This window comes from Neolamprologus multifasciatus, chromosome 8 (assembly GCF_963576455.1).
Source record: "Neolamprologus multifasciatus chromosome 8, fNeoMul1.2, whole genome shotgun sequence".
NCBI lineage: Eukaryota > Metazoa > Chordata > Actinopteri > Cichliformes > Cichlidae > Neolamprologus > Neolamprologus multifasciatus.
Window position 1 is genome coordinate 500001 of NC_140446.1, and position 12972 is coordinate 512972.

The following is a 12972-nucleotide window of genomic DNA, read 5'->3' on the forward strand; positions in this document are numbered from 1 at the left end:
TGTGTGACTGTTTGTGTGACTGTATCAAACACCGAAGTGCAGAAAATGTTTTCATCTCAGAGATTTGTTTGTTTACATGAGTAAACGGCTGGCTTTCTCCTAACTATGCCCACCACAAGGAGTGCTCTAGACCCTGAACACCAGCCATCAAGTCAATCAACTTGATCCCGCCCCCACCTGAATGGCCCACCACCCCAAATGTCCTGCAGTTCCTCAGAATTAGGCAGAAATGCTTTGAATTCTAAATTTACATTTTCAAGCTTCACTCACTGCGCCCCACGTCTTCATCTTTGAAATCTCACTGAATTCAAGCGGGTCAAGTAAATGAGCTCTCCTCTGCACTGTCCCATGATGCGTGCATCACAGCAGGAAGTATCGGAGGCGTATGCGATATGGATCAGCAAATAACTAACACGATATTTAGGATGTTAGCCTGAGAACATCCTGGTTGTGTTTTTTGGGGAAACTTGAAGCGTGTAACTTTAGACAGTGTAAAGAGTGGCGTGACTCTGACGTGTCTGCCCTCCTGCAGATATAAGCAGGGACTCTGGGCGACTCTGACACACTGAGGGAGAACAGCCGTGGGGTGTCTCTGAAGCGTGTTCAGCTCCAACTGCAGGTGACTTCACACAGGTAGTAACGTAGCAGTGCTTTAATATTACTGCCAAATAGAGTGTATGAAACTTTCAAGATATTTTAAGCAGACATTGCTGTAAATGCGTTAAACACAGATTAGATTTCAATGATTGAATGAGGTGATCCTCACAGTAATCCTTTCCTTTCAGATCTACATCAGCAGATACTAACTCACACAGAAATCTGACCATGAAGGTAAGTTTGTGACCTTAAATATTTCTGGTTAAGTATCAGTGTAGGAGTGAGTGGTGGTGACCCTCCTGCCCCTCGGTCTGCTGTGATCGCCTCATTAAACAGAGTTGATACCTAAAACTCCGCCTTCATTGTTGAATGTGTCTGTTTGATGACTTTACCTGAGCAGCACTTTACTATCAGAGCCTGATGCCAATCATGTAATGAAGGAAGGGACACAAATTATACTGGATATCATTTTAAGAAGTACTAAAGTAATAATACATAGAGAGTGAATAACTTTATGTAGAGTGTATGTCATTTTAAGTAGTGCATAACTTAGTGTTTTACATCAAAGGGGGCAGAATTTACACGTAAATAATTCAGTAATTTAACAAGTTCTTTAAGTAATTTTTACCAGTGTGTAAATGACTTCATGTTAAACTGCATACAGGTGCAGAGACTGCATGATGTAGACGTTTAACATTAACTTATGACATTTTTATTATTGCACAGATGTTGCAACAATCAAAGATCTTCTTCCATTGCATAGAAAACTGAGCAGGACTGTTCCCCCTGTACGACTTAGCAAAGTAGGCTGATTAATGGATGATAAGAATGTAAAGTGAAACGTTAATCATCTACACACTGAGTCTGTGCTCCTGAAAGTATTTACACTGTAAGATGAACGTTTTCTTGGCTTTTGTTCCAAGAAGTTACTCTTTACTTAAAGTACTTTCTATTTACAGTAGAATTATTTCTTCTTCTTGTCTCTGTTCAGGACATACGTCAGTATGGTTGTTTCCGTAAGCTGCAATAGTTTTTAGTAGTTATAGTTTCTAAATGATATTGTTTATCTGTGATCGATCTGTTATTGATTGCTGCTGGTCCTGAGGACAGATGACACCAGAGTACTGCAGTTTTGGTGGGCGGGTCTCGTGCCGAACTACCACATGTGGACATTTGCACAGGTCACCACATTTTAACACACTGGGTCACCTCAGGTGTCACAGGCCAGTTATCTAATCTGTGAATATTCGAGCTAATCATTTATTTATTTGATTTAGTTTTAATGAGCCATCAGTGTTTCATTTATCATCGAAGGTCTCAGTGGAGCCCTTCTCCACCCCCTCTCAGTTCTGACCGTCGCTCTCCCGCTGCTTTCCTAGCAGCGATGTGGTCGGATGATGAAGAGGAGACCGTCACCCCCGCATCATCACCGGTTTTCCCTGTCACCTCCGTTCCCTCATCAAGGAGGAGACGCCGTCCACGCCGTCGCCGGTCCTCTCCTCAGCCAGATTCCGGGACTACTGAGCAGCCAGCTGGGGTGAGTGACAAAGACACTCTTTCTGTTCACTCTGAGGCTAGTTCTCACTACTCTGAATGCAGGAATGCAAACTCTGTATAATCCTGGCTGTATAATCTGGTGGAGGACCTGAGCTTGAAGGACAGACCAGCATATGTCCTGAATACCTGAGTATGAGTGGAATCTAATGATGAAGCTTGTCAGACACGTGCTCTATGACGTTACAGGAGCCTGTGCTAAAGAAACATGTCTTAAACAAACTCTGGACGTTTTCTTTCCCGTCAGTGAAGAAGGTAAATATGCGTGTTTGAAGACTAACAGGATATGGAAGAGATGCTGCAATGTATTTACTTTCAAACCTGTTTTTGAGCTGCTGTCTAATTTATTTCCTCGTACTCTTCACGACTGACTGATGGACTGTTTGTCCTTCGCTGCAGCACCTCCTCTACATCCTGTTCATCTGCAAACACACATATCTAACTTCTTCACGGAAAACTTTCCCATATGTCTAAGTATTAAACAAAGACAATACAAGAAAACACAAAATTAAGACTTTGGAGTGGCCCAGTCAAAGTCCTGACCTGAATACGATTGAGATGCTGTGACACGACCTTAAAAAGATGGTTCATGCTGGAAAAACCTCCAGTGTGGCTGAATTACAACAATACTGTAAAGATGAGTGGAGCAAAACTCCCCCACAGCTATAAAGACTCGGTGGCAGTTATCACAAATACTTTATTGCTGCTAAGGGAGGCCCAACCAGTTATTTTCCCAACACTGTATGTCCTGAATACCTGAACGTCACCTGAGACCCCATTCCTACAAGACTGCTCAAAGTCTTACCATGAATCAGTGTTTCAATCTTTAATATGATCAACCTATCTCTATGTGTCTATATGTCATGGGCCTGGGTTTGTGTGTGTTTGGTGTGTGTGTTCTGGTCTCTCTGCAAGTCCGGGCCCGGAGAGTGGTGCCCCCTGTCATGGGACTTGTCACACCTGGAACGCAGTCACACACCTGCAGCTGATCAGACTCATCTCGGGAGCAGTCTTAGCAGAGTGGCTGAGCACCCGTCAGCGGTGGATCGTTGCAAGACTTCCCGTTAGTTTCCCAGCAAGTCAGCTGAAGGGTGAGTCTGCCGCTATTGTGGAGTTTCTAAAGCCTGCCTATGTGTTTTCTCCAGGAGGACTGTGGAGATGAGAGGGCAGGAAGCACGTTGCACAGAAACATAAAGGCGAGTGGAGACACAGAGCATGGACATTGGGAAACACACATCAGGAGCACGCACGAGGATCAATTCAATTCAATTCAATTTTATTTATATAGCGCCAAATCACAACAAAAGTCGCCTCAAGGCGCTTCATAGATACAGAGAAAAGCCCAACAATCATATGACCCCCTATGAGCAAGCACTTTGGCGACAGTGGGAAGGAAAAACTCCCTTTTAACAGGAAGAAACCTCTGGCAGAACCAGGCTCAGGGAGGGGCGGCCATCTGCTGCGACCGGTTGGGGTGAGAGAAGGAAGACAGGATCAATTGTCGCATTCTTAGTTACTGCACTGTAAATAAACACACTCCCTTCATTCAAAGAGTCCTGTGTTTGGGTCCTGTGTCTGCACCCCTGACACTATGTATCTCAGCAGTAGGTGGACCGTTTCTTATAAGCCATCTCGTCTGGTGATTTGGCGATATGTACTGTATATAAAATTGAATTGAATGTCAACAACGCTGACCTGGGTGTGATGAAGTTTACAGGTAGCTGGCCACGTGGGAGTCAGGAGCCTGTGCTAAAGAAACATGTTTAAATAAACTCTGAAAGTTTTCCGTCCCATCAGTGCAGTAGATAAATATGTGTGTTTGCAGATGAACAGGATGTAGAGGAGGTGCTGCAGCGAAGGACAAACAGGCCAACAGTCAGTCGAGAAGAGTACGAGGAAATAAATTAGACAGCAGCTTAAAAACAGCTGATAGACTCGAATACGTGTGTGTGTGCGTGACTGTGTGTGTCTGTGTGTGTGTGTGTGCGTGTCTGTGTGTGTGCGTGTCTGTGTGTGTGCGTGTCTGTGTGTGCGTGCGTGCGTGTCTGTGTGTGCGCGTGTGTGTGTGTGTGTGTGTAAATAGCCAGCCTGCTCTGAGCAGAGGTTACAGAAGTTTACTAGCACATTATCAACACCATGATGTCGTCTGGTGTAATCGACCAAACAAAAGTTCACTTTTCTCATTTTCTGACCTGTTCTTAAACTTCTGCCATCAGATAAATCTGAAAGTAAACGTATGCTGCTTGATGCTGCTGTCAGGACTCTAGACCTCTGTTTAAGTTTTCCAGTGCTGATGTTGTTGCCAGGTCCACATTTCCACATCCATGTGGAGTTGGTGTGTCTGCTGAGCAAGTTTGGCGGCTGGCTTTCTCCTAACTATGCCCACCACAAAGACTGCTCTAGACCCTGAACACCAGCCATCCAGTCAATCAACAAGAGATAAAAAGTACAAGACAAACTGCCCCAATCCTGCCGAAACTATACCACAACTCAGTGGTAGCCCCGCCCCCACCTGAATGGCCCACCACCCCGAATGTCCTGCAGGTTCCCCAGAATTAGGCAGAAATGCTTTGAATTCTAAATTTACACCTTCAAGCTTCACTCACTGCGCCCCACGTCTTCATCTTTGAAGTCTCACTGAATTCAAGCGGGTCAAGTAAATGAGCTCTCCTCTGCACTGTCCCATGATGCGTGCATCACAGCAGGAAGTATCGGAGGCGTATGCGATATGGATCAGCAAATAACTAACACAATATTTAGGATGTTAGCCTGAGAACATCCTGGTTGTGGTTTTTGGGCAAACTTGAAGCGTGTAATTTTAGACAGTGTAAAGAGTGGCGTGACTCTGATGTGTCTGCCCTCCTGCAGATATAAGCAGGGACTCTGGGCGACTCTGACACACTGAGGGAGAACAGCCGTGGGGTGTCTCTGAAGCGTGTTCAGCTCCAACTGCAGGTGACTTCACACAGGTAGTAACGTAGCAGTGCTTTAATATTACTGCCAAATAGAGTGTATGAAACTTTCAAGATATTTTAAGCAGACATTGCTGTAAATGCGTTAAACACAGATTAGATTTCAATGATTGAATGAGGTGATCCTCACAGTAATCCTTTCCTTTCAGATCTACATCAGCAGATACTAACTCACACAGAAATCTGACCATGAAGGTAAGTTTGTGACCTTAAATATTTCTGGTTAAGTATCAGTGTAGGAGTGAGTGGTGGTGACCCTCCTGACCCTCGGTCTGCTGTGATCGCCTCATTAAACAGAGTTGATACCTAAAACTCCGCCTTCATTGTTGAATGTGTCTGTTTGATGACTTTACCTGAGCAGCACTTTACTATCAGAGCCTGATGCCAATCATGTAATGAAGGAAGGGACACAAATTATACTGGATATCATTTTAAGAAGTACTAAAGTAATAATACATAGAGAGTGAATAACTTTATGTAGAGTGTATGTCATTTTAAGTCGTGCATAACTTAGTGTTTTACATCAAAGGGAGCAGAATTTACACGTAAATAATTCAGTAATTTAACAAGTTAAGTAATTTTTACCAGTGTGTAAATGACTTCATGTTAAACTGCATACAGGTGCAGAGACTGCGTGATGTAGACGTTTAACATTAACTTATGACATTTTTATTATTGCACAGATGTTGCAACAATCAAAGATCTTCTTCCATTGCATAGAAAACTGAGCAGGACTGTTCCCCCTGTACGACTTAGCAAAGTAGGCTGATTAATGGATGATAAGAATGTAAAGTGAAACGTTAATCATCTACACACTGAGTCTGTGCTCCTGAAAGTATTTACACTGTAAGATGAACGTTTTCTTGGCTTTTGTTCCAAGAAGTTACTCTTTACTTAAAGTACTTTCTATTTACAGTAGAATTATTTCTTCTTCTTGTCTCTGTTCAGGACATACGTCAGTATGGTTGTTTCCGTAAGCTGCAATAGTTTTTAGTAGTTATAGTTTCTAAATGATATTGTTTATCTGTGATCGATCTGTTATTAATTGCTCCTGTCCTGAGGACAAATGACACCAGAGTACTGCAGTTTTGGTGGGCGGGTCTTGTGCCGAACTACCACATGTGGACATTTGCACAGGTCACCACATTTTAACACACTGGGTCACCTCAGGTGTCACAGGCCAGTTATCTAATCTGTGAATATTCGAGCTAATCATTTATTTATTTGATTTAGTTTTAATGAGCCATCAGTGTTTCATTTATCATCGAAGGTCTCCGTGGTTGTTAAAAGATTTTGAATTTTATTAATATTCAACTGTGATAATCACCTATGTTTAGCTTATTTGAATTTCACAGAAATGCCTGTACATAGCGTGTCAGCAAATTCTTTAACTGGAACAAAGTGACCACAGGAGGAAGTTGCTCAAGTTTAGCCACACCCACATGTATTGTTTTAACCCACTACAAGATCGTTAATCAACTTGTCCATCTTTGTCTTGCAAGGCTGCATCCTGTGCAGCCTTGTATGCAATCACCAGATAAGAAGTTGTTTTTTCCTAACTTGTACTCCACCCATGAGTGTTACGTGAGTAAGACAGTATATAATAAAGTTTGAGCAGATGCCTGGCGCGCATTCCTGCACAGGAATCATCCATGTACATGAATTAACTCTGGGCCCGTGATTCTTTGCTTTCCTGAGGTTTTTCTCCTTACAGTGGTAAACTGTGAACCCGACAAGTCTTTTTGTAGTTTGATCTTTTTCACACGTTCATGTTTTAGTTGATGTTAATGACACTATTTCATGCACTCTTCACATAATAACAAGAATTCACCTACACACACTTGCCCGGGTTACTTTCTGCACTCCAACAAATCTCAAGCAGAAGTGTGACGACGTTTCAGTTCAGTATAGTTTCATTTGTAAGGCACCAAATCACAACAGCAGTCACATCGAGGAACTTTATATTGAAAGCTAAACACAATACAAACTGATCAGAGCCCCTGTGGCTTCATAACGTGTTGAAGGAAACGTGCACGTCGCTTCAGTTTGTCGCAGATCAAAATGAAATGAATTTGATTGTGTTCCAGTTTCTGTGTTCAGTGTGAAAGACACCTCGTAAAACATGAACACCTCGTAAAACATGAACACCTCGTAAAACATGAACACCTCGTAAAACATGGACACCTCGTAAAACATGGACACCTCGTAAAACATGGACACCTCGTTCATAGTTTTAGCTGCTGTAACTTCACAGCTGGGCTTCAGTCAGTGGTTTAGTAGGTTTGAGCTTAACAAGCTGCACATATAAAACACAGCAGCAGAGAATGTAAATAAACATGCTGTAAATAAAAGAATTAAGGAAAACATGGCACCTCCACCCAATGTTCCCTCTAAGCTGCGCGCGTGCGCAGTTGTGCACTGCTGGCATCTCTGCACACAGAAAATCTGCGTTGCTAACAAAAAAAATCTAACCTGAATTGAAATTAAAATTAAAACTTCAACAATTCTGTTTTGCAGTGTGAGTCAGTGACTGGCTGCTCCCGTATGGGAACGATGCCGCCTTATCCCATAGTCCAGCCAATGATGCGTATATGCGCAGCTAATCAACGTGGCTGACAGGCTATGACAGCGTCCTTATGTGCCGACACCGGTGTTTTAGCAAAGCGGCTGATGTGGAGTGAAGCCACGTTAACGACAACATGTACAACCATTGGAGATGTGAGCAGGACAGACGAACAACTGACGGGAAAAGTGTGGACTTTATACCAGTTTTTAAATTGTGTTGATCGGCCACGTAAAACCAGAGTTATGATAAAATATCTGCAATGTTTGTTTTTCTTCCTGAATACTGTCGTTGTTTATATTTACTGCGGGAAGAAACGGTAAAAACGGCGTTTTATAAGGAAAATGCTCAAAAGCCTGTGAGCAAAGACAAACCCCACCCTTTCCTATTGGTGGAAAAATGTACCATGTGGACCAATCAAAACAGGGCATTTAGTTGTTTAGGAAGGGGGAAGTTTTAGGAGTGACGCCGTGTTTCAGATGTGAGAGATTTGTGACGTTTAGAACAAATCTTGTGTAGTTAGTGTGTAGTGTAGTCAGTAGTGTTGTTGTGTGTCAGAACAATGAGGCGACTGCTGAGTGTTACAGGTGTTACAGCAGTGACACATCTGCTGCTGTCAGGCCTGCAGGTATCAGGCTGTTGTTCTCCTTCATCTCATAGTGGACAGAAATTATTTTTTGTGGCACAAATAATTTGTGTGGCATCAGATTTGATGCAGAACAGCTGATTGTTCTGTAAATAGTTTGAAATGTTTATTTAAAAACGCCTTGGCTGCATTTTTAGGTAAACAGCTGCAAAAAACTTTGTTGTTTGCAAAACTCAGTTACTTTTTTGAAGAAGTAACTATATAATTAATTACCCAACATTGGTCTTTATTTACTGTATTTTGCAGACAGAGTTACAGACTCTCTCCCAGACCACAGACTCATCATACAGTCAGAGCTTTATTAAAGAAAGTTGTGTTTTCAAAATTGGAGTTCAAGTTATTTTTACTTCCAATAGTGTGAACATGCTACAGGTCATGAACTAGATTTTTTTAAATTTTCATTGTAAGTGGGCTAAAGCAGTTAATTAAAAGTAGTAACATAAATGCTGTAATCTGATTACTTTAATAAACATGTAACTTGGATGATTCGATGCTGGCGTGACCACAGTGCACACGTCTGCTGCTGCTCACAGTGGTCAAAGGGACGCTCAGTTTGTGTGTTCGCTCACACACATGAAACATTAGAGGGAACGTTGCCTCCATCTGAACTCTGAACATAGCCTGCTCCTCAGGTCTGTGCCACCAAGCAGGATTTCCTCTTATCCAGGTAACTTAAGCCTGGATTGTCTGGGGATGGTTCAGAATGGTTCTTGTTCTGTGCAGGTCAGAGATCAACAGGAATACAACAATATAACAAAGCATGAACTCACTTTGCAATGAAAGGCAACAGGACTATACTAAGAAGGCTGCTGACATCATGGGCTGAGCACAGAGGGGGGGGGGGGGGGGGGGGGGGGGGGGGTTTGGCTGAACCACACCTGTGCAGACTAAACAAGACTTCAGCACAGCTGAGAGGCAAAGCTGAGGGAGAATCACAGGCTTGTTGAGCTTGGTAGGAAGTGAATATTGTGCAAATGAAAGGCTTCGTCTCTGTTCCAGCTGCCAGCGGTCTTCATCGTCCTCCTCCTCGCTCCTGTGTTGACCAGCTGCACGGAGCTCATCCAGCCGAAGGACTGCAGCGACATCCGCCGCCAGGACAAAAGCCAAAGTAGCGGCGTGTACACCATCTATCCCCTTGGAGAAAGGTCTGCGGTGCAGGTACAGTCCGCCCTCTCTGGGACTCTGGGTCCTGTTCATGTCCACGTCTTTAAGCAGCTAGAGTGTGACAGGTGTTTGTGTGCAGGTGTACTGTGACATGGACTCAGAAGGAGGAGGCTGGACGGTGAGTGCTTGTAACTAAAAAGTGTCAGCGCGGGAACATTTAACAGCAGCACTGCTGTAAATCCAGATCTGTGCTCCCTGAAACCAGATGTGTTTTTGCTGCCTCCTCCCCCAGGTGTTCCAGAGGAGGATGGACGGCACGGTGAACTTCTACAGACCCTGGGATCAATACAAGATGGGCTTTGGTGACGCTGCTGGAGAGCACTGGCTGGGTGAGAGTTTTATTTATGATCTGCAGCTCTGTACCAAACAGCCCTGCATGTTTCTGACTGTGTGCTTGTGTGAATGTAGGTCTCGATGTGATCAACATTATGACATCCAAGCAAAAATGGGAGCTGCTGGTGGACATGGAGGACTTTGAAGGGAAGAAAGTGTTCGCTCGTTACTCTTCATTTAAGGTGGATGCTGAATGTGACGGATACAAACTGACTGTTACTGGATTCAAGGACGGAGGCGCAGGTGAGTGAAGTGACACAGGGTCAGTGTAGCATCAGAATAGAATAGAATAGAATACGCCTTTATTGTCATTGTACATGTACACTGACACAAATGAACAAGAAAGATTAACAAAGAAGAGGAATGGGTAGAATGGAACAGGTGGTGGGCGGGGTTTGAGGGGTCGCCTGTGAGTCTCTGAGACAGGAGGATCTGGCGATGGCCTCCAGGAGTGTCAGAGGGCAGCCAATGATATTGTGGGCAGTGTTAATGACCCTCTGTGCAGCCTCCCTGTTCTCAGTCGTGGCTCCTGAGTACCAAACACCAGGCAGGATGATATGCAGACGACACCCAGCTCTATCTGTCCATGAAGCCAGATAACACACACCAATGAGTTAAACTGCAGGAATGTCTTAAAGACATAAAGACCTGGATGGCCGCTAACTTTCTGCTTCTTAATTCAGATCAAACTGAGGTCATTGTACTCGGCCCTGAAAATCTTAGAAATATGGTATCTAACCAGATTCTTACTCTGGATGGCATTACCTTGGCCTCCAGTAACACTGTGAGGAACCTTGGAGTCATTTTTGACCAGGACATGTCCTTCAACGCACATATTAAACAAATATGTAAGACTGCGTTCTTCCATCTGAAAAACTAGTTCATGCATTTATTACTTCCAGGCTGGACGACTGTAATTCATTATTATCAGGATGTCCAAAAAACTCCCTGAAAAGCCTTCAGCTAATCCAAAATGCTGCAGCAAGAGTCCTGACAGGGACTAGAAAGAGAGCAGATTTCTCCTGTTTTGGCTTCCTGTTAAATCCAGAATTCAAAATCCTGCTCCTCACATACAAGGTCTTAAATAATCAGGCCCCATCTTATCTTAATGACCTTGTAGTACCATATCACCCTATTAGAGCACTTCGCTCTCGCTCTGCAGGCCTACTTGCTGTTCCTAGAGTATTTAAAAGTAGAATGGGAGGCAGAGCCTTCAGTTTTCAGGACTTTTTATGTGAGGTTGTCAGGACCATAGACACAGTTTAACTACTTGGCTTGTCTCATGTGCCTTCAGGGATAAATAAAGCTGGTATCAGCTACAGACCAATGAAAATGGCTTTAGTGTGTGACGAAGTCTCCCAGTTCACATGAACAAACTGGAGTCTGTCAACCACATATGATTCAAACTGTTCACCTGCTGGGACAGTGGTGCAGCTGCCCCTCTGTTGGTCTTCTTGGTCTCTTGTGTTCTGGGGGCCTCTGGATGTCTGGAGTTTTGATCTCCTCCATACCTGCTTCAGCCCTGGAGGACGGGGCTGTGGCCCCCCCACACCCTCTAGCAGATCATTACATGAAGGAACCTTTTAAAAACAAGCGCGTCCATGCTCACAGGTGTACACACGGGTGCTCACACACACAAACTACACCCTTTTTGGCTCCTACCTCAAAGCACACTGTGCTGTCGATCTTACGTGCTGCACAATAATGTTTAATATTTAATATTTACTGTTATATTCACATAGATCATCGTGATGTTGTTTATTGTATTACTCTAGTCTTCTTCTGCTTGTTTTCTTTTTTCTTTCTCAACAGGTGATCGATGGATGTATTTTTTTTGTCTGCTTATTTATTTGGTTTTTGGTTTTTTGCCCTTTATCCCCGTCCCTCTTCTCCACTGTTTTTTCCCCTCTTTCTTTCCCCCAGTCAAGTCTGTCCCGTATCTAGTGAAAGTGAAAAATAATAAATAAAATAAACAATAAAAGGTGAATCAAATAGACCATTACGGCAAAGCTGGGATGGTCTATTTGGTAAAGTAAATCCGTTGGGCATCTTTCTTCGCCTTTAGACAATAATTCTGATGCAAAAGAGCCAAACGGGACAGGAAAAAAAAAAACAACCCAAAACTGTGCACCTGCTGCTTTTTACTCCCCAGTATGAGTCCAGTCTGTGTCATGGTCCACTGAAAACACTCCCAGTACACATGCAGACCAGTCTGAGTGGGATCAGTGGTAATTTTGTGATTGTTCATCTGTGTTTCTGCAGGAGATGCCCTGAGTTTTCACAATGGACAGAAGTTCTCCACATTTGACAAAGACCAGGACAGCTCTGCAAGGAACTGTGCAAAATCATTTCTGGGGGCGTTCTGGTACAGCGACTGTCACCGTGCAAACCCTAACGGGGTTTATCGTTGGGGGGCTGATGGTACTATCCTTGCTGTTGGTGTGGAGTGGAAACAGTGGAAAGGTCATGATTACTCTCTGAAGACCATCAGCATGAAGATCCGTCCTGTGCAGTAAATCTGCAGGACAAACACAGCAGAACATTTCGTGTTGATCTCTCTTTTCTCTCCTTTATCATGTAATCCCAGAGAATCTTTAACTTTCAGAGTCAGTCGAAGACGTAAATATTTCAGAAGAGCAGTCAGAGTGTGAGTGAGCAGCTGTCAAACAGCTGCAGGTGGAGTGAAATGATGGACGGAGACCAGTTTGAGCTGATGTAGTTCACCTGTATGAGAGCAGCTGCAATGAACACGTTCCTCCACTAGAGGTCTCTGCTGTTCCTCAGTCTGCAGCTCAGCACACTCAGATTTAACGTCTCACTGACTGTTTGGTGGAGGTCTGATAGCTGGTGTGAATCATTATCTGCTGTATCCTGATAATAAATGAGAAGCAAACAGCTGAGGTGTTCTCGTGGTCTTTGTGTGTTTCTGTCTGGATTCTGGAGCCGCCCTCGCACTACAGCTCCACCTGCTTCAGGGTGAAGACACTGATATTAATATTCAGTATTTCTATACCTAAAGTTACACAACCGGATTTTACTTGTGAGAAGTTCGTACTGAGCTTTTGTCTCAGGTGCCTGTGCAGCACATCCACAAAGTCACTGATGCTGTCATGTTGCAGCCTTGTTCAAAAATGGAGTCAATT

General features: G+C 43.6%; 1 protein-coding gene and 1 long non-coding RNA gene across 6 annotated transcripts in view; both read left to right on the forward strand.

The window, feature by feature from the left end:
- The window catches only part of LOC146512033 (uncharacterized), a 2568-nt gene extending 663 nt beyond the window's left edge, over positions 1-1905 (forward strand). Inside the window, exons 2-4 of the long non-coding RNA XR_014875661.1 lie at positions 533-633; positions 786-831; positions 1708-1905. This is a non-coding gene — a long non-coding RNA (uncharacterized LOC146512033). The remainder of the gene's footprint in view (positions 1-532; positions 634-785; positions 832-1707) is intronic.
- A 6-nt stretch (positions 1906-1911) lies between these two features.
- On the forward strand, positions 1912-12724 carry LOC146512034 (microfibril-associated glycoprotein 4-like). Of its 5 annotated transcripts, XM_085169879.1 has the most exons (10): positions 1912-2134; positions 3067-3214; positions 3297-3347; positions 5020-5120; positions 5273-5318; positions 9332-9490; positions 9576-9614; positions 9729-9825; positions 9905-10072; positions 12092-12724. In XM_085169879.1, the coding sequence occupies exons 5-10, from the start codon at positions 5313-5315 to the stop codon at positions 12343-12345; spliced, it is 723 nt and encodes a 240-aa protein (XP_085026005.1). In that variant the 5' UTR covers positions 1912-2134; positions 3067-3214; positions 3297-3347; positions 5020-5120; positions 5273-5312; the 3' UTR covers positions 12346-12724. The 5 variants fall into 5 exon arrangements, with proteins under 5 accessions (XP_085026005.1, XP_085026003.1, XP_085026007.1 ...); XM_085169877.1 differs by having other exon boundaries at positions 3067-3347; XM_085169881.1 differs by having other exon boundaries at positions 3067-3347; positions 5020-5106.
- The last annotated feature ends 248 nt before the right edge of the window (positions 12725-12972 follow it).